The 19,771-nt window shown below is 42.5% G+C and overlaps 1 protein-coding gene across 7 annotated transcripts in view; it reads left to right on the top strand.

The window, feature by feature from the left end:
- Nucleotides 1-19,771, top strand: part of LCLAT1 (lysocardiolipin acyltransferase 1) — a 235,550-nt gene that overhangs the window by 120,545 nt on the left and 95,234 nt on the right. For all 7 annotated transcript variants that reach the window (XM_054979035.1, XM_054979036.1, XM_054979025.1 and 4 more), the window contains one exon: nucleotides 4,482-4,598. In XM_054979035.1, the coding sequence (XP_054835010.1) occupies nucleotides 4,482-4,598 (117 nt within the window). The remainder of the gene's footprint in view (nucleotides 1-4,481; nucleotides 4,599-19,771) is intronic.

Raw genomic sequence — 19,771 nt, forward strand, 5'->3', positions numbered from 1 at the left:
AGGTGGGAAGGGAAAGTCTAGTTAAATGTCACTAATGGGCAGTCTGTTTATCTATAGAACTTGAGTAGAACCTGAACTCTTCTTGATGCCTACTCAGTCCTATTAAAGAGGAGGGAAAGCTCTCTTTGGTCTCTAAAAGCTACCAGTAAAGTTTTGCTTTACGAGACCTACAACTAGACTATCTTAAACACACTTATTAAAAGTTCACACTTCACAACCTTCTCAGGATACCGCCCTGGGCCTGTCTGACGGGGAGGGTGGTCTAGAAGAGTAGCAAAATAAATAAATAAATGTACACCCAAACACCGCTAGGTAATTTAAGCTAAACTGAACCAAGCACCCCAACAAACACCCCCTAAAAGAACAACAACCATGAACCAACAACAATTGAACACCAAACCAAACTTATGGCAACAGAAAACAGAACCCAGCAAAAAACACTATAAACAGCACCCCAACAACAAGTGAATACATCCCCCCCCCACCCCAACTACAACCAGCAAAAACAGGTGAATTTAATAAAATTAATTGTAACTATAACACCAAACAAGAAATCACCCACAATGGGTTAAAGCAAAAAAGACCCCCCTTCTCCAAAGAACAAGAAGCAAAATGAACAGTAACCAACTTGAAACCAACCCCCTCCCCCACACAAAAGTCCAATCAAAGCATCCCCCATAGAGCAAAAAAAAGTTTTTATAGTGCAAAGTAAAAAACATTCCCCACCCACCATGCTATCCCTCCCAGACACCAGGCCAACCTCTCTTTCTCTCAAAGAGAGAAAAAACCCAGTGAGTCTAAGACTCTTTAACCAGACAGCAGCAGAAGTCCTCCAGGTGCAGGTCTTAGCAGGCAGCAGCAGGAAGGAATCCACTAGGCAGCAGGATCCAGTTGCAGTCCACATCAGGTCCAAAGCAAATCAGACCCAGACCACATAGGAAGAGTCCACAGCCAGCAGCATGCAGGATCTCAGATCTCCCTAGGCAGCCAGAGCACACAAAATGGAGGCTGCTCAGAGGCAAGCCTGCCTATTTAACTCCTTGCAGGGCAGTTTTTAAAAGGCACTCTCCTTCTGAGAATCCCATTGGCCAGAGAAGGAGAGCTCCTGCAAAGAATGGCCACTCACTCCCCCTTCCTTCCTCCTTCCCCTTCCCCTTCCCCTTCCCTTCTGCCTCTCTCCCCCCTTCCTTCTCTCCCTCCCAGCTGGTAAAACAGTGTTTCTTTGTTGTTGTTTAGCTAAGGAACAGCCCAGCTACTATTAAAGAAGTTTATCAAATTAACCCAAATTAATTCGGTAAACTTAAGTTTGAGAATACCGAATCTGATTCGCTATTTCCTTTTGGTTTGGTAATAGCAAATTTTACCAAATCAGTTAAAATTCAGTATTTTTAAAGGAATACCGAACCTGAATTGCACATCCTTCATCCAGACCCTGTGTTCTGGAGACTGCAGAAATAGTGTGGCAGGAAAACATTCTGAAAACAATTGTATAGGTCCCGTTCTATGGCAATAATTTTTCCAGGTCCTTCTCTATAAAGACAAGATAACAGGAAAATAATGCAGACCGATATACTTATATCATTTCTATGGATCTACGTGTAGATCAGAATTTTAGCCAAGGAGCTGGTGATGGAGTGCATTGACTTAGCAACAGGTCGATTCTTTCCTCCTCGTAACAATATTTGAAGCTAAAGCCTGCCTCACTGGGAGCATGCTGGTGGTGATGTCAATAAAGAAGAGCTGAGGACAAGACAGCTTGTGGAAAAATATGAAGTGTGGTTGTGTACATACTGAGTTTCTAATGGTGATACGGGAATAGTTCTCACCTGCCTCTTTGCCTTTATTCTAGTATAGTTGGTTATATCTCCCAGCAAGGCCCATGTTACCCCAGAATCAATCAAGATATGTGATAGTGCTAGAACTTTAAGGTTGCTAGGTAGTTGGGCACACTTGTTTTCCATCATGTATATAAGAGCAACAAAGTTCAGTTATTCTTAGAGCAGGTTGCTGGGCAAAGTAATGCTGGCAGGGTTACTAGTGAATCTTTTCCTTCTACATGCTCAGTCATGAATACAAGAATAATTAACCAAATTCAAATGTTTGCTCTTGCATATAGCAGTTCGGAAGTAAATTGAAATACTGGAATTTACTCTTGTGAGATTGATAGTAGAGACCACACAAATACTTCTGACAGAGAGCATTATATTCTGGTCAGGTTATTTTGACTAAGAATTGTCATTGTCATTATAGAGATGCCATAATTCTATTTCACACTGTCATGCTTATCTCCACGTTTTTATATGCAGTGTTGGTCAGCATTGTTGACATGTTTCTTATCTATAGCCTCTGTGCAGTTCCAGAACACTTCTCTGCCTCCCCAGAAACAGACAGAAATGTTCTAGAAGTTTAACAAATTAATAAGTGCTGGGATCCTCTCTTCCGAGAAGACAGTTTAGGCTCTCTAGAACAGACTGGGGGGAATCTGATCATTCTTAGTGAAGATCTTTTGTTGGAGATGGTGTTATGAAATAATTGATTTTTGAGTGCTAGTTTATCCTCTTACTAGTAACAAAGCCTGTGGTGGGGAAAAAAATACAACGGGCTCTAGAAAGGGGAGGGCGGGAAAGATGCAATTGGATATTATTGCATAGCGCACGTTAAGTACTTGATTGTTTCCGCGGTTTGTCATTGCTTGTAATGCATCTCTGTAGCTGCGGCCCCCTTGTTTTGTAATTGCCATGCCTGATCCCGACGGGGTGAAGGGGGGACAGGCATTGCTGCCTGCTCCGCACCTGATTCCAGCAGGTTGAAGGAAGAATGGGCATAGCCACCTGCTCTGCATCTGATCCCAGCTAGGTGAAGGCAGGGGTGGGTATTACCACCTGCTCTGCTGCTGATCCCAGCTGAGTGAAAGTGGAGGGCAAGCATTGCCATTTGCTCCACTCCTGATCCCAGCTGAGTGAAGGCGGGGAGTGGGCATTACCACCTGTTCTGCTCCTGATTCCAGCTTACTGTTTTAAGCTGTTGTTAAACCACCCTGAGCCCGTCTGACGGGGAGGGTGGCCTAGAAATGTGATTAAATAAATAAATAATAAATAAAGGACAGGCATTACTGCCTGCTCCACACCTGATGCCGTCCTGGGCTTCCCACTGCAGCGCTCTCTCAGAAGGACGGGCTGCCTCTTCTGGACTTTCCTCCATGGCAGCGCCCTCTGGGAGGTACACCAGGGTAGGAAGTGAGTTGTTTGGAACACGGTTAGCCTTTTATATAGTAGGATACTTTTGCCTCTGAACATGATACATGATAAACTGGTGTTGTTTGCCTCCAAATACTTCCCACCTCTAGTGAGGTTGGCCAGAATTTTTTCTATTTTTTATCATGGAAAAATATTAATTTTTTAAAAAGCATTTTTCCCTAGAGGGACTAGAAACTTAGCATGTGGACATGACACCAGTAAAAATTGGCCATTGTGAAACTGCAGTTTCCTTTTGTCTAAGTGGATCTGTCTAAGCAGCATGCATATTGAGAATACATGTATGCACATGTATACTCTCCTCTTTCACACTTTCACACTTTTGCAGTTTAAATCACATTAGCTATGCTCTGTAGAACTTTCTCCTAACCAAATATTTAATTCCAGCTATTTTTTGCTATATTGAGATAGTTTACACCATGTAAAAATAACTTGGTTTTAAAAACTTTGTTTACTAAGATTAATCAAATAAACATGTGAAATCAGATCCCAGTCGATTTGCATTGGACAAAATTTCCATTTCATGATTTCCCATGAATTTCACATTATAGCCTGTTAGTGAGCAATCTAATCTGGCATGCTGTCGGAATATAGCTGCTTGGATGTTTTTTTTCTGTCCCTATGTGTTCTGCTAACTCATCCTCAGTTGTTTGTTGATTAGTTGCAGTGTGATTGAAATTATTTAGGAAGCCTTCTGTGAAATTCTTACAGGCTTTCCATTAAGATGTCCGTGATTCTAGCCAACTCTCCACTCATGCTTTCCTTCTCAGAACCCTGACTGTCTGCCTGTTTGACCTGTTTTCCTTCATGGAGATCCGGAACAGTTGCTGATAAGAGGGTTTTTTAAAGTTTTGAGGACATCATTCTGCAAAGACTGTTGAATTTTGGGATTCCAATTTTGCCCTAGACTCAGTACTGTCCATAGCTCCAGGTCTGAATTCCACAGTCTTAAGGCTCTGTTCTGTGCCCTAGGTTTGGCCCTAGATTCTAGAGCTGAATTCTGCTAGTACGCTCCAGTCCTGACAAAGGCATAGTAAGTTTTAAAACATGGAAACTGAAGACTGTTACATTTATGTAAAAACATAAAGCAAGTACTTCATAGTGTTAAAAGTACTTTTATAATCTCCTTGATCTTTTTCTATACTGTTGTGTTTTCTAGTGCAAAAGTGTTATATGCTTAGTCACCACACAGATTTTAATCTATTTTTATGTCCTTTATATCTTTAGAAAACACGAAAGCCCGCAGTAATGAATTTGCTGAAAAGAATGGACTTCAGAAATATGAATATGTCTTACACCCAAGAACTACAGGCTTCACTTTTATAGTAGAGCGTTTAAGAGATGGTAATGATTCCTCGATTTTTTTTTCATTCTTATTTCAAAGCAACTAATCTTAGATGAGGAATGTAGTTGACTACTAATTACTTTGAGCCAGGGGGATTGACTGACCAAGGAGGTGGCATTCTGCCTGTCCTGGATGAAATTGATCAGGTTTTCAGTTTTCTGCTGTTGTAGATCTAACTTGGCTAGGAGTGCTGGAGCAGTATGAGTAGCTGAACTGCTTATTAGAAAGATATGTCCTTGCTATAGTCATCCATACTCTGGCCTTGTCCAGGCGGATTACTCTCTTGTGTTGAATGTAGGTCTGCCTTTGCACTTTAGCTGATTCAGAATATAACGTCCAAGGTTGCCTGTGCTGAAGAATCTATACTGGCTTGGGGTGTTTAAAGAATGGAGCTCTGACTCTCAAAAGCTCACACCTTGAAAATCTTGTTGGTCTCTAAGGTGCCACAGGACTCAGACCTGCTGTTCTACTGCAGACGAATCTACCTAAAACTATACTACCTTGTAATCTGTTTCAGCGCCAAACTCAACATGATGTCAGGCAGGCTCCTGCCATAACTATGAATGCAATCTACTGGGGGAGGGATGGGCTTTCTTCCTGTAGTATAACTTTGGTTACGCTTTGCAGAGTGTTATCAGTCTGGAAAACAACCTTGGGAAATTAAGCTTTGCAGCTTTTTCAGGACTTTCGCTGACTTCAACTGACTTGTTTGAACTGGAGGGGAGGGAGCTGGTGGTATCACATCTTGGGGAAGACTTTGCTTCAGAATTCTAGGCAATCTCTATGTATCAGTGCACTTCTAGGGAGCTTTATCTGAATAAAGACCTTTAACTCATACAACCGTGTTGGATGAAGTGGAGAGTCTGAGAGAATCTCCTAGCTAGGCCTGACATTTTGCCTAGAATTGCTTCAGTCTTTGGAACTAGGGGAAGCCGGTGAGATACCCTACCTGCAGTATGGCAGCCAGAGGGGACAACAGGTCTCCTGTGAACCCTGCGGACCTTTCTCAAGACCCCATAGAAATGCCAAAGCTTGGTACTAGCTCAGAGCGTGGGGCCGAGGCAATTCCCAGGATGCTACACTGGCTGAGTGCAATGCCCCGAGGATGGCTCTCCCGTCCCTCGTACAGAAGGATGAAGGGAGTGGCGCTGAAGGCACCTGTTCCAATCCAGCTTGGGAGGAGGAACGGGAGCTCCAGAGAACCCAGGAGGGGACCTGGAGGGCTAGGAGCAGCTGTTTGGATTGGCACCTCTGCAGGAGACACAGACAGCAGGAGACACAGACAGAGGACACCAAGGAGGGAGACCTTGCCACAACGGAGGACCAAGGTGTGGGGTAGATAATGAGGACAGAGAGCCCCAAGATCTGAGTAGAGTGTCTGACCTATAACAGACACGCGAGGAGATGGCGGAGGTCAGACAAACGATGCTGGGGATTATGAACGGAATGCATGAACTGTACTTAGATGCGTGGGTCCATGGAAGCGGAGGGGGAGCACCGGTGAGGCCTCCTGACCAAGGGAGGGCCCCAGGTGGGTTACCCCCAGACACAGTAGTACCTGCCCTCCCAGTGGGCCCCACACCACCTATTCTTCCAGCGGGCCCAGTACCACCCGTCCTCCCAGGGGCCCCAAGACCTTGTGTAAGAGGGGCGAGGGTCCCACAGGACTGGAACCTGCCGCCCCTGACCTGGCGTAAACTAGAAGTCTGTTTTGACAGAGTCCCTGAGAAATTGGGTTATTTCTCAGTGCAAGTGGAGGAGTTCCTAAGAGAGTGGGGCCACACTTTCCCAAATGAACTGAGCTACATCGGGTCTTGGCTGGGAGGCTTGGCAGCTACATAGTATGTGACTTTATACTCAATGCAGGCCCCAGAACTGGGGAGTATGGATGTGTTTGTCCAGGCACTTAAGGAGCAGTATGAGGACCTTCTCGAGGAGGAAAGGGCGAGAACACACCTGAGGCAGATAAGGCAGGGCAACTGTCCAGTCTGAGAGTACACAGCAGAGTTCCCAGAGTATGCGGCTAAACTGAGGGATTGGACGGAAGGAGTGACGATAGAGTTTTTCAGAGGTGGCCTGAACCCTGATCTGGCAGCCAAAGCGATGGTGCAAGATGACCCTCAAACCCTCCTGGGCTGGATCCAACTGGCTTGTGAGATTGAAAATCGGGAACAAATAGTGAAGTTGCTGAAGTTGCAGCATCAGACTGGTCAGCAGAAAGGATTGGTGGATCCCAACCCTGGGAGCAAGGAAGGCCGCGATCCAACGTTCCCTTGGGTGACAGAGATCAGAGAATGAGACAAAGGCTGTGCTTGAGATGCTGAGTGTCCGGGTGAAGTTAAAAGCTGCCCAGAGTTGGAGCCGAAGCTGAGGAGGCTACCGGAAAAGCGCTTGATGGGGAAACCCCGATCTACCTCCAGGAAGGAAGCTGCAGCTGTGGCTACGGTGTTAGAGGAGGGAAGGGGCACCATGAGTGAAGAACTCTCATCGGACGATGAAGAAGAGCCGAAATCGCCGGTGGGAAAAGGTGGAGACCTGCTGTGAAGGGCAGCAGCTGGCGGGTCACAGAAGTCCTGGTGCCGCAAAGGGTGAGACCTAAGGAAGCGTTGTTTTTCATAGTAGTCACCTTGTTAAACCCCTGGAGGGAGACGAACATCAGGGTAAGGGCCTTAATTGACTCAGGATGCAGCAGACTTGATTGCCCCTGCACTCGTGATGGGGTTGGGGCTGGAGGTGTCGAAGCTACATGAGCCCCTGGTCTTCAAACAGATGGACAGTATGGTGATGAAGGGGATCCCCCTAGTTACAAAACCAAGATCACCACAGTGGGAATGGGGAGACATTTGGGAGAAAAGGACTTTCGTGGTCAGACCGGCCACCAAGTTCCCCCTGGTGTTGGGAGTAAGATGGCTGTGGGACCACACACCCTACGTGAGGTGGAAGGCCAGGAGCTATGTTTCCCTTCTGAAGCTTGCCAAAAACATGTATGGGATGCCAAGTGGGGCCAAAATCCTCCCCGCAACAGAGACTGTGTGTTTAACTATGGAGGAGAGGGAGAACATTCCTCCAGAGTACCAGGACTTAAGTCAGGTGTTTGAAGAAGAGGAGGCAGATGAATAACCCCCTCACAGAACTACAGACTCTGCAATCAAGCTGATCCCAGGGACTAAATTATTGAAGGGGAAAATTTACTCAATTAGCCTGGGAGAAAGAGCGGAGTTGCGTAAGTTCATTGATAAAAACCTGGCACGAGGTTTCATCTGGCCAGCTAGCTCCCCCCATGCCGCCCCTGTGCTGTTCAGAAAGAAAAAGGACAGAGGTTTGCGATTGTGCACAGACTATAGAGGAATCAATGTGGTCTCGGTGTCGAACGCCTATCCCATCCCGTTGATCAGAGACTTGTTAGGGGTAGCAGCTCAAGGGAAAATATTCACAAAGCTGGACCTCTGATATGCCCATTTCCAAGTAAGAATAAAGGATGGGGATGAGTGGAAGACCGCTTTTAATACCTCCTTACACTTGAATCTCCAGTGGTGACTATGTCCCAAAGCATCTTTTGCTATCTACACATGTAACATTAGCTATGTCCTTTCCTAGGTGGCAAGGACCCAGCCACCATGATACATAATATCTCTTTAAATTGGATTACTGAAACATACTTTAAGTAGAGTATGCAGGAATTTCTTGAGGAGCTGTGTTGGTTGGGTTCTAGCCTCAAAACGAAGTGATGGTGCTAACTTTTAAAGCCGTATTAACTTTTAAAGCTTGCACCCATCGTATCTCAAGTAATATCTTCTCCTCCTCCTGTATATTCCCTTGCCTGCCTTGAAACCAGAACAGCTTTCAAGAAAGCATGATTGGAGCTAAAGCTAAGCACTTTAAAAATATTTTTGAATTGCTATTTGTACAGTTTAATTTGTGAGCCAATATATTTGGCTGACAAGCACTTTAATAATAATGAATTAAAATGAGTTATAATGTTCCACATTGTTTTTAACTATTGATAGAAAGCTGGATTATACATGTCATTGAAAAGTGGAAAAATATAACCTGATCTATCAATACTATTTTCTTTTGACTGGTGTGCTGACTCTGCACAGTGGTTTCCCCCTTTCTTCAACCGCCCTAGAAGAAGTTTTGTTTGCTGAAACCGGGCACTCTGTGATCAACCTAACATCTGCTTCTTATGTTCTGTAAAACCACCTCTAGTAATCAATCCAGTGCCACTCCCCCCTCCATGTGTGCTATCGGGCTTCAATGGCAAACACCCAGATCACAGGTTTGGGAAGTTTAGTTTTGCAGCACTAATGCCTGTATATGAATGGGGGCTTTGCACGGCTGTGCCCCAAGAGGTTCTTTTAAGACTGCTCACAGTTCATTCACTGAGCTAATATATTCTAATTGATATGAAAAAGGTACCATTTCTCTTATATCCTAGCAATCTAATCCAAAGATAACTTATGTTTGCGTTTGTGTGCACGAGTATGTATTAATTAATTCCTGATAGCCATTCCAAGAGGCAGCTGTCACTTTTACTTGTTCTTTACACTAAGGTTTGGGTCCTGTCAGTTTTGCAATGAATTCCAGAGGGAGGAGGTGACCTGTATGACACCCAAAAAGGCTATGCTAGGGACAGTGGTGCCTATGGAGACAAAAATACCATGGTGATGGGCTTCAGGGAGGAGGGGAATTGCATGACATTGCTTCTTCTGGCTCCAGCAAAAAACAGGTAACACCCATCCCTAAGTCTAGTATAGGAACAATTCATATGGGTCTAGTTAGAATCTAGAAGTATTAAAACTAATGTAGACATAGCATACAGCACAAATATGGGGGCAGCAACTACCTCAGATTGAAACTAATTTACCTCTAGGCAAAATCTAAGAGGTCCACAAGCTCTGATGGTTAAGATAAGAGTTGGAATCCACACACCGGTTATATTTGGAAACAGACGGAAGCAACACCTGTGAATTTACAACAGGGATTTTTCTAAAAGCCACTTGTGAATTCCACCAAAACATGCAAAAAATCAAATTATAGCAGCAGTAGTTTAAATCTGGGAGATTAGAGAACAAGTAGCTATAAATAAATGCAAAATACTTATTAATGAGATTTAGGTTGGAGTAAATAAACCACTCATTAGGTTCAATATTTTACCTCAATGAACATCAGGTCTTTGTTAATGCTCGAAACAAAAAGAGGTGAATATAAGTTTCTTCTGAAGGTTATTACACTTCAGATTCTCCCTTAGTATTTTTATGGTTCATATAACAGTGGCATTTATAATATAATAGGTAATTCATTCATACGACAGCTTGCAATACAGATTAATCAGGGTTCTTGACAAATGAAATTAATTTTTGCAAAGTTAAGAAAGCAATCAAACTTCTCATGACATTTTTCCCCTTCGCCACTGACCTATTTTTGGAGCTAAATAATGTACTTATGCCTGAAGGGAATGCATTTCAGCCTAAGGAATGGAAAACTGCCACAAGCCAAAATTTATTCACAGAAAAGCACGAGGCATTTAAGGTTGTCATCTATGCATAAGTGAAAAAAAATCTCAAAGATGTAGGCATGCTATTGAAGGCTTTGCCTTAGCCTGAATGTAATTTTCCCCATGCCTTTAATCCTGTTATCCTTCTGAATAGCCTAAACTATATTCAGTATTACAAGGGTAGCAAATTAATTTTCAACTGCAAAACAAAGGATGGAAAAATACCCCAACCTACCTCACATGGTTGTTGTGAGGATAAAATGGAAGACAGGAGAATGGTGTAAGCTGCTTTGAGCAGCTTACACCAGCTACAAATATTCAACTAAGAAGTAAACCAGACAGGCCACATTCATAGGCCATATCTACATTTTACTTAATTATTTAAAATATTTTCTCTCATTTTCTCATGTTTGAATCTCCAGTATTCCATGAAAGCTCACTGGGTGACCTTGGGCCAGTCACACATTCTCAGCCTAGCCTACTTCACAGGGTTGTTGTGAGGGTAAAATGGAGGAGAGGAGAATGATATTAGCTGCTTTGGGTCCCCATTGGGGAGAAGAGTGGGGTATAAATAAAATAAATGATAATAAAATAAACTTCTTTCCATTACTAACCATTATATCAACTAGCAGCACTTCTGCCTTGTCTGGACTGAGCTTCAATTCCTTGTTTCTTTACCACTTTTGGAAACTGTTTACAACTTCCTCTCTATTACTTCTCTCTCTACTGAAAAAGATAAATAATTGTGTGTCATTTCCATAAGGACTCTTTTTATTTTGAATCTTCATATGGCTTTTACCATTCGTTCCTTGTAGTTGTTAAATAGGACAAGGGACAAGAAACAAGAAGCCTTTCAAACTGTATATCAGAAGTGTCATGAAGTCAAGGATCAATCCCCTAGCACCATCTTCTTGGACTGGTCAGCCAGATAAAAAAGGAATCACTAGAGAGTGGTGCCTCTACCACCATTTCAGTTTCAAGGTCCAGAAGTACCAGTCAGTGGTACCAAAAATTGTTGATGATGCAAGAGAATTAACAAGGTTGCTATTCTTGAAATGCCAGCCAGTATTCCTTCTCTCATTTATTTAAAAAAATGTATCTTACCCTTTATCCCAAAGGCTTTCTTGGAAGGCTCCGGAATAATAAATATTTAAAAAATCATAGAAATACAAAATCACCATAAAATAAAAATATAGATCTGGGGCTTATATGTTAGTGGCATGTGAGTGTTATATGACATCAAGTTGCTTTTGACCTATGGCAACTCGATGAATGAACGACCTCCAAAATGTCCTGTTATCAACAGACTTGCTCAGTTCTTACAAATTGGAGGACATGGCTTCTTTTATTGAGTCAAGCTATCTCGTTTTGGGTCTTCCTCTTTTCCTGTTGCCTTCAACTTTTCCTAGCATTATTGACTGTTCCAGAGTCTTGTCTTCTCATGATATGACCAAAGTATGATAGCCTCATTTTTGTCATTTTAGCTTCTAGGGAGAATTCAAGCTTGATGTGATCTGGAATCTACTTGTCTTTTTGGCCTTTCATGGTATCCACAAAACTCTCCTCCAGCACCACATTTCAAATAAATCAATTTTCTTCCAATCAGCTTTCTTCATTGTTCAACTTTCACATCCATACACAGTAATGGGGAATACCATAGTCTGCATTATCTTGATGTTGTTCCCCAGAGAGACATCCTTATCTTTAAGGATCTTTTCTAGTTCCTTCACAGTTGTTCTTTCAAGTCTCAATCATCTTCTGATTTCTTGGCTGCAGTCTCGCTTTTGATTGTGCCAAGGAATAAAAATATTGAACAATTTCAATTTCCTCATTGTCAACTTCAAAATTGTGTAATTCCTCAGTAGTCATCATTACTTCGGCCTTCTTGATGTTCAGCTGTAATCCCACTTTGGTGCTTTCTCCTTAACTTTCATCAGTAGTTGCTTCAAGTCGTCACTATTTTCTGCAAGTAACATGGTATCATCTGCATATCTCAGATTGTTAATGTTCCTTCCACCAATTTTCACCTTCTTCTAAATTTAATTCATCTTTCCTTATGATATGCTCTGTATAGAGGTTGAACAGGTAGGGAGATAATATGGATCCTTGTCTGATACCCTTAACAGTTGGAAAGCATTCTGTTTCCTCATATTCTGTCCTGACAGTAGCCTTTTTTCCAGAGTTAAGTTTGCGCATCAAGACAATCAGATGTTGTGGCACCCCTATTTCTTTTAACACTATGATCCACACTTTTCATGAGCCACACAGTCAAAAACATTGCTGTAATCTATAAAACGCGGGCTGATTTTCTTCTGAAATCTCCTAGAATGTTGTATTAGCCATCGTAAATTTGCAGCGTAATCTCAAGTCCCTCTTCCTTTTCTGAAACCAGCTTGAACATCTGGCATTTGTCATAAGAGTCTTTGATGTAGAATTTTGAGCATCATTTGCTTGTATGGGAAATTAATGCAAAAGTCCGATAGTTGCTGCACTCTTTGGCATCGCCTGTTTTTGGAATTGGAATGTAGACAGTATACAATTGCTGATGTGAGCAATATTTCTCTGCAGTTTTTAAACATTCAGTTATATTGCTGTAATAAAAGGATGTTATAATTGCGCTGTTAAAAGTGTAGCCTTTGAGATATAAGTATCTTTTTCAACATGCAAATTGCGGCTGGCACGCTTGCTGTATCTCATATTATCAAAGGAGCTGAAGCATTCTGGTGTTAAAAACTTTAGTGTAAAGCATATCTATAAAATTTAGTAAAATGGAGGGATATAAATTGAAATATAAATAAATAAATAAAAGCAACTCGTTAGTACTTTGTTATTAGACATGGAAAATAGTGGGTGAATAATAAGAAACATGAGGGGATTTATTTTTCCATATTTGTGTTTCTAGTAATTTTGTATTTTAGTTTTTAAATTGCTTATGTACATAGAAGAAAGTTGTTCTTTGTTCTTTAGCTGGATAGGTGTCCTGACTAGAGATGGGCACGAACCGGGAAAATTCCTAACTGTGCAGTTTGTGGTTCATTGAGTTTCACGAACCATGAACTTTCATGAATTTGCCGCGGTTCGCAAACTGGTTCATTCAGTTCGTGAAAACGTCACTTCCAAGTCAGCAGAAGGTCTGCAGAGAGCCCCCCCCCCCCAATTGCCTAGGAATGTGATTGAATGGCACCAGGCTGTCTGCAGTGATGAACTGAAATACGAACCAAATGAACTGGGCTAAAATTCATCACGGTTCATGAGAAATGAGCTCCCATAAACCACCGGTTCACAAACCATGAACCGGCTCGGTTTATGACAAACTTTGGTTCGTATTTCAGTTCGTGCCCACCTCTAGTCCTGATATATCTTACAGACTCAAGGCTGAAAAATTTGTTCAATATGACATTATTAAAGCAAGAGTGTCATAAATAGCACATTTATGGAGATTGCGTCTCCATTTTCTCTGACAGTGCCATCAGAACATAAGTAACCTGAACCACCCTATGTGTTATAGTATTTTTTACTTGATGCTCCCTCAAGTTTGTAGGATGCATAATGAAACCTCAAATTAAATGAGTCTAGGCAGGGTATTTACCTACTTACTGAGTTTCTAGCCTAAATGTTACCCAAGATTTATCCCGCATCTAGAATACTGAGAACTAGAGCCATGCCCCTCAGTACCGTGTGTGAAAGATAGGGGACTGATGCAAGCTGTTGTGAACATCTCAAGTTGCTTTCAGAAGTCTTCCATGCATGGGTTGCTAGGGTAGCAATTTACATACATTACAGCTCACCAGGAATTGCTCAAAGAATCCATTTTGTGTCTGTGAACTGAAACCTATGAATTAGCCTTTATACCTTAAACCCTGTTCATCACAAATTAATGGACTTGAATGATCCCTGGTTATCTGCTGATGTCCAGTTGTGTGTGTTGCCAGAAGAAAAACTGTTTCCCAAATTTAAATTGCATTGTGGTTTAGTCTTGAATACGCATCCTTCAACACAGCAATACTGGCCCCTAGAGGACATTCATGCTAATTCTGTATGTTTTACTAATACGGATTTTCAAAATGTGGCCTGCTGTTGATGAGATTTATATAGTTACTAATTGGCCTAGTTTAGAAATATCAAACTAAAATCATAAAAATCTTTACTATTCTGTTGTAAGCATTTGCTGTACTTCTCATTAGGTGTTCTGAATGCCTGCAGATGTGTTTGTTTATCTATATTTGTACAGATTATAACTCACAAGCTCAGTCTACTATTAATAATGGCATTGAAAAGCCAGTGTGAGCATAGTAGTGGGGCTTATCCCCCCCCTCTTTTGATCCCAGAGCACACAGTTTGGGGCTTGTTATTTTGGCAAGACTTGCATTTTGAATTCTGACAATCAGTTGCTGGGATTTACTGGACAACTCTTGAAAGCATTGGCATATTTATTTTGGCTGGGTGTTGCCATGGTACTAGAGTTGAAAAGTCAAAAATATACATGGCAGAGATGCTTGGGAAAATGTTACAGTGAATTCAAAAACTGTCCTAAAATAGATGTATTGGAAAACACAAACAGAAATGTGTTGCATCTTACGAAATTGTTATATTATTAGAAGCATAATTTTCTTTCCAAACTTAGTTTTACCCCCACCCCCCAAAATTTCCAGTCTGAACAGTAAGCATTAAGATGCAAGCAGAAACCTAGATCAAGCCAATTGTTTTGGAGAATGAGCATAATATACACAAAGGGTAGGGTATTTGCATTGTTGCTGTGCATCCTTTGAATCGTTGAGTTGGTGCTGTGTGTACATCCTGCTGTATAAATGCTGGTTTTAATAACACCTGTTGGGGTTTTTTGCTATTGTGTTACGTTATTTTATGTCATTTGTAAGCCTCCTTGAGAATCAAGATTGAAGGAGGGAGAGAAATGTTTAAAATTAAATTTTAAAAAGCCATGAAATTCTCCAGTACAATCTTTGGTGATATCCACTTGCTTGTATAGTTTGTTGAAAGAATTAGAAAAATCTATTGAGAGTAACAGTAATAAGACACAACACCCCCCCCCCCCAAACTTCCACATTCTTGCTGGAAACAAACTAGGCAAAACTAATGTTTTCATGCCCTGCTTGTAAATCCCCAAGGCAGTTCTTATATTAATTTAATAAACTAATTGCCACATACAATCTTGTGTTGAAATTAGCAAACAAGAAAGAACAGACCTGGAAAAAAACTGTTTGAGTCTTTGGAGTGTTGCTACCAGTTGCAGTTGATGGCACTGGGCTAAATTAACTAAGGTGTGGAAAAGGGGACCATCATGTGGTCAAGTAAGTTCAATAGACCTCTTGCAAGGAGAACAATAGTGTGCAGGCTATACAGTGCTGACATCCTGAACTGATACTAATGGTAATTCAGCTCCTTGCATGTGGTGGGAGTGCTGCACTCTGATGTGTTCTCTGAATTTTTGCTAGAGTATGCATAGGTTTGTGAGGTAGCAGAGCATGGAAAGATATTAAGGTGCGCACTAGATACTTGTTTCTATATATGGCATTGTAATCCCACATGTTATGAACAAACCTAAAGAAAAGCTTCCATTGCTTGGATGGCAAAGTGGCAGGGCTTGGTCTCTTTGGAAAAACTGTTTCAACCAACAAATATTTTATTGTGGGTTTTGTTATAACAGAAAGATACTGTAGGTATGCTTGGACAAGCTCTTGAGCCAACTGCAGCCTGCTCATAGCGGAGTTCCATATCCCCTTTGCTTTATATCCCTTTCCTGTCATTTTATTAGAAAATATAAGTTGTATTCTAGCCTATCAAAAAGAACACCTTCCTTAGTACACCTACATTGCTGCTCTTTCCCTGAATTCAGTGGAGTGGAGCGGAGTTGATGGCTGTTCTAATTGACTGCAGTTTTTCTTGTAGCTGGGCCCATCTGCGCCTGACATTCGTCGTCGTCCTTCTGTGCAGCCCCACATTGGGACTGCACACGCACAGGCAAGCCATGGAGAGATTTCTCTAGCTTTAAAAGTCTGTAAGGGGGTGCTCCACCTCCACTGCGCACACACAGGAATTCCCGCGGAAACACGGATAGAGAGGCGGAGCGCCCCCACTTCCCTCAGTTCTTCTTTCGCCGCTGTCGGGAGAAGTTCTTCCTAGCTCTTCTCCTCGCTTACTGTGATTTTCTTCACTCGTGTAGCTCTTAATTTCATCCTGCTTCAAGAAAGAAAAGGTTCAAAAGTGAAATAAAATGTTTCAGATTGATGAGTGTGATCTTTACGTGCTGTTTCTGGGTGGAACCCACAACATATTGGCTGTATGAGGAAAAATTCCCTCAGACTCGTTTGGAGGGAGCTCCCTCATGCTCGTTTACCCGGCAGTAAAATCATCTGCTGCAATGGAGCCAACAGTTTGATTCATGCCGGAATGCCAGAAGTGACAGAGCTTCTTGGCCTAAAAGGGCTTTGCGAGAGAAAATTTCCTCAGGCTCATTTACCCAGCAGTAAAGTTATCTGCTGCGATGGAGCCACCAGTTTGGTTCGCACCAGAATGCCTGAAGTGAGAGCTTTTTGCCCTAAAAAGGCTTTGCGAGAGAAATTTTTCTCAGGCTCGTTTACCCGGCAGTAAAGTTATCTGTTGTGATGGAGCCATCAGCCCAATCTGAACCATGACCATCGGTTCTGAGGGGCTGGATCTTAGGATCTAAACAGACATCAGCTGTCGGTTCCAACTATCTTTTCCTGTCGGATCCGGTGAGCTCCTCGTCCGTTCCGACCATCGGAACGGACTGCCTCCAAATTGCCTGTTAAAAGGCGAGAAGCAAACAAAAGTGGTTGGTTTCTGCTGCTTGGAGTATAGCTGGAGAGCTGCCCATTATTATGCAGGAGGAGGTCATTAGCACACCTCACACTCCTTCACCACCTCCTTCCACTTTTCCAGGGAGATGAAGTGGAGTATAGTTCATTGGATGACTTTACTTGTTTCTAGCTACCCACGGAACCAGCAGTGGTTCTACAATAACACAGGCAGCAGCCTCCTCACTGATCCCGCTTTTGTGTGTGCCTTGGTCTGCAGTCCCAATGCGGGCAACTGTAAAAAGCTGGCAGGACCTAGTAAACTGGCTACAACTGCCCCATATTCACACAGTTACCGGTCTCGGACGGTTCCGATTTCATAGACTGCAAGTCATTCATTGGTGGTTGTTGTGGGTTTTCCGGGCTGTATTGCCGTGGTCTTGGCATTGTAGTTCCTGACGTTTCGCCAGCAGCTGTGGCTGGCATCTTCAGAGGTGTAGCACCAAAAGACAGATCTCTCAGTGTCACAGTGTGGAAAAGATGTAGGTCATTTGTATCTACTCAGGAGGGGTGGGGTTGAGCTGAGTCATCCTGTAAGAGTTTCCCAGGGTGTGGAATGCTAATGGCGGGAGGCTTCACTGTATCCTGAGGAGGTTCTTTTGCATATGGATTGGTACTTGATGTGCTAATCTTCTCTGCAGGGCTATTGTCGGGGATAGAATGTTTTGTTAGCCTGGTGTTTTTCAGAACTGGAAACCATGCTCTGTTCATTCTTAAGGTTTCTTCTTTCCTGTTGAAGTTTTGCTTATGCTTGTGAATTTCAATGGCTTCCCTGTGCAGTCTGACAAAGTAGTTGGAAGTGTTGTCCAGTATTTTGGTGTCCTGGAATAAGATACTGTGCCCTGTTTGAGTTAGGCTATGTTCAGCCACTGCTGATTTTTCAGGTTGTCCAAGTCTGCAGTGTCTTTCATGTTCTTTTATTCTTGTCTGGATGCTACACTTTGTGGTCCCGATGTAAACTTGTCCACAGCTGCAGGGTATACGGTATACTCCTGCAGAGGTGAGGGGGTCTCTGCTGTCTTTTGCTGATCGTAGCATCTGTTGTATTTTTCGGGTGGGTCTGAATACTGCTTGAAGGTTATGCTTTTTCATAAGCTTTCCCATCTGATCAGTAATTCCTTTGATATATGGCAAAAACACTTTTCCTGTAGGAGACTGTTTTTCCTTGGTTGTTTGATTCATCCTGGGTTTGATTGCTCTTCGGATTTCATTTCTGGAGTAGCCATTTGCCTGAAGTGCGTGGTTTAGATGATTAATTTCCTCATTGAGAAAGTGCGGCTCACATATTCGTCTTGCACGATCCACTAATGTTTTTATTATGCCTCTTTTCTGTCGGGGGTGGTGATTGGAGTTTTTGTGTAAGTACCGATCAGTGTGAGTTGGTTTCCTGTAGACCTTGTGACCCAACTGAAAGTTTGCTTTGCGGATGACCAAGGTATCCAGGAATGGGAGTTTTCCCTCGATTTCTTTCTCCATTGTGAATTGTATGTTCAGGTGGATGTTGTTGAGATGATTCAAAAACCCCATCAATTCTTCCTCCCCATGGCTCCAAATGATAAATGTATCATCCACAAACCGGAACCATACACTGGGTTTGTGGGGTGCTGATTCTAGAGCTGTTTTTTCAAAATGTTCCATGTAGAAGTTTGCTATAACTGGGCTGAGTGGGCTCCCCATGGCCACCCCATCTATCTGTTCATAGAATTCGTTGTCCCATTGGAAGTAACTGGTTGTCAGACAATGGTGGAATAAGGCTGTTACATCCTCTGGGAAAATCTGATTAATAAGTGCAATAGTGTCTTTTACTGGAACCTTGGTAAACAGGGATACAACATCAAAACTGACAAGTATGCCTTGTGGATTGAGTTTCAGAGAACTGATTTTGTTGATGAAATCTGCTGAATCTTTGATGTAAGACGAGGTTTTCCCGATGTGGTCCTGCAGGAGATCTGCCAGATGTCTAGCTAATTCATATGTCGGTGAACCAATGGCACTCACAATGGGTCGGAGTGGGACTGAATCCTTATGTATTTTGGGGAGTCCATATAGTCTAGGTGGCTGTGCTTCAGTCTTGCATAGTTTTCTGTGCGTGTCGGGATGTAGTGAGGAATTCTTGATCAGCGCATTTGTTAGCCTGGTGATTTTGCAAGTGGGATCTCGTTTTAGTTTTTTGTAGGTGGAGGGGTCCAGGAGTTCCTTAATCTTCTTTTTGTATTCCTCTGTTTTCATGATCACTGTAGCATTGCCTTTATCAGCTGGTAGAATGATGATGTCTGGATCTGCATTGAGGGTCTTGATGGCATTTCTCTCCTTGCGTGTTATATTGCTGGTGGGAACCTTTGCCTTTCGTAGAATCCTGGTTGTCTCTCCTCTTATTTCCTCAGCTTCCTCTTCAGGTAGATGACGAATGGCAGCTTCTACATTTGCAATGATGTCTTCCACAGGAATTCTGGTGGGGGTGACTACAAAGTTTCCTCCCTTTGCCAAGATGGAGGTTTCTTCTGGTGAGAGTTGATGGTCTGTCAGATTGATGACAATGCGTGCATTGGGCTTGTCTGTCTTTTTTCCTGTAGTTTGTTAAACTTCTGCTTCTGTCTATCCCCGACATTCTATCCCCGACAATAGCCCTGCAGAGAAGATTAGCACATCAAGAACCTGACTGACAGAGAGGACAGATAGCTGGATGTACTAGCCACAGAATATACTTGCCTGCAGCTCTCAATTTTAAAATAACAACCTTTCAAGACAGCCTGAGCTCCTACAATTTACTTTCTCTGGGAGAAGCTCTCCATTTATATGCAAGGTTTCCCTAATAATAGCAGAGCCCTTGTGCGGGTTC

Source organism: Eublepharis macularius, chromosome 1, assembly GCF_028583425.1.
Source record: "Eublepharis macularius isolate TG4126 chromosome 1, MPM_Emac_v1.0, whole genome shotgun sequence".
Lineage (NCBI taxonomy): Eukaryota > Metazoa > Chordata > Lepidosauria > Squamata > Eublepharidae > Eublepharis > Eublepharis macularius.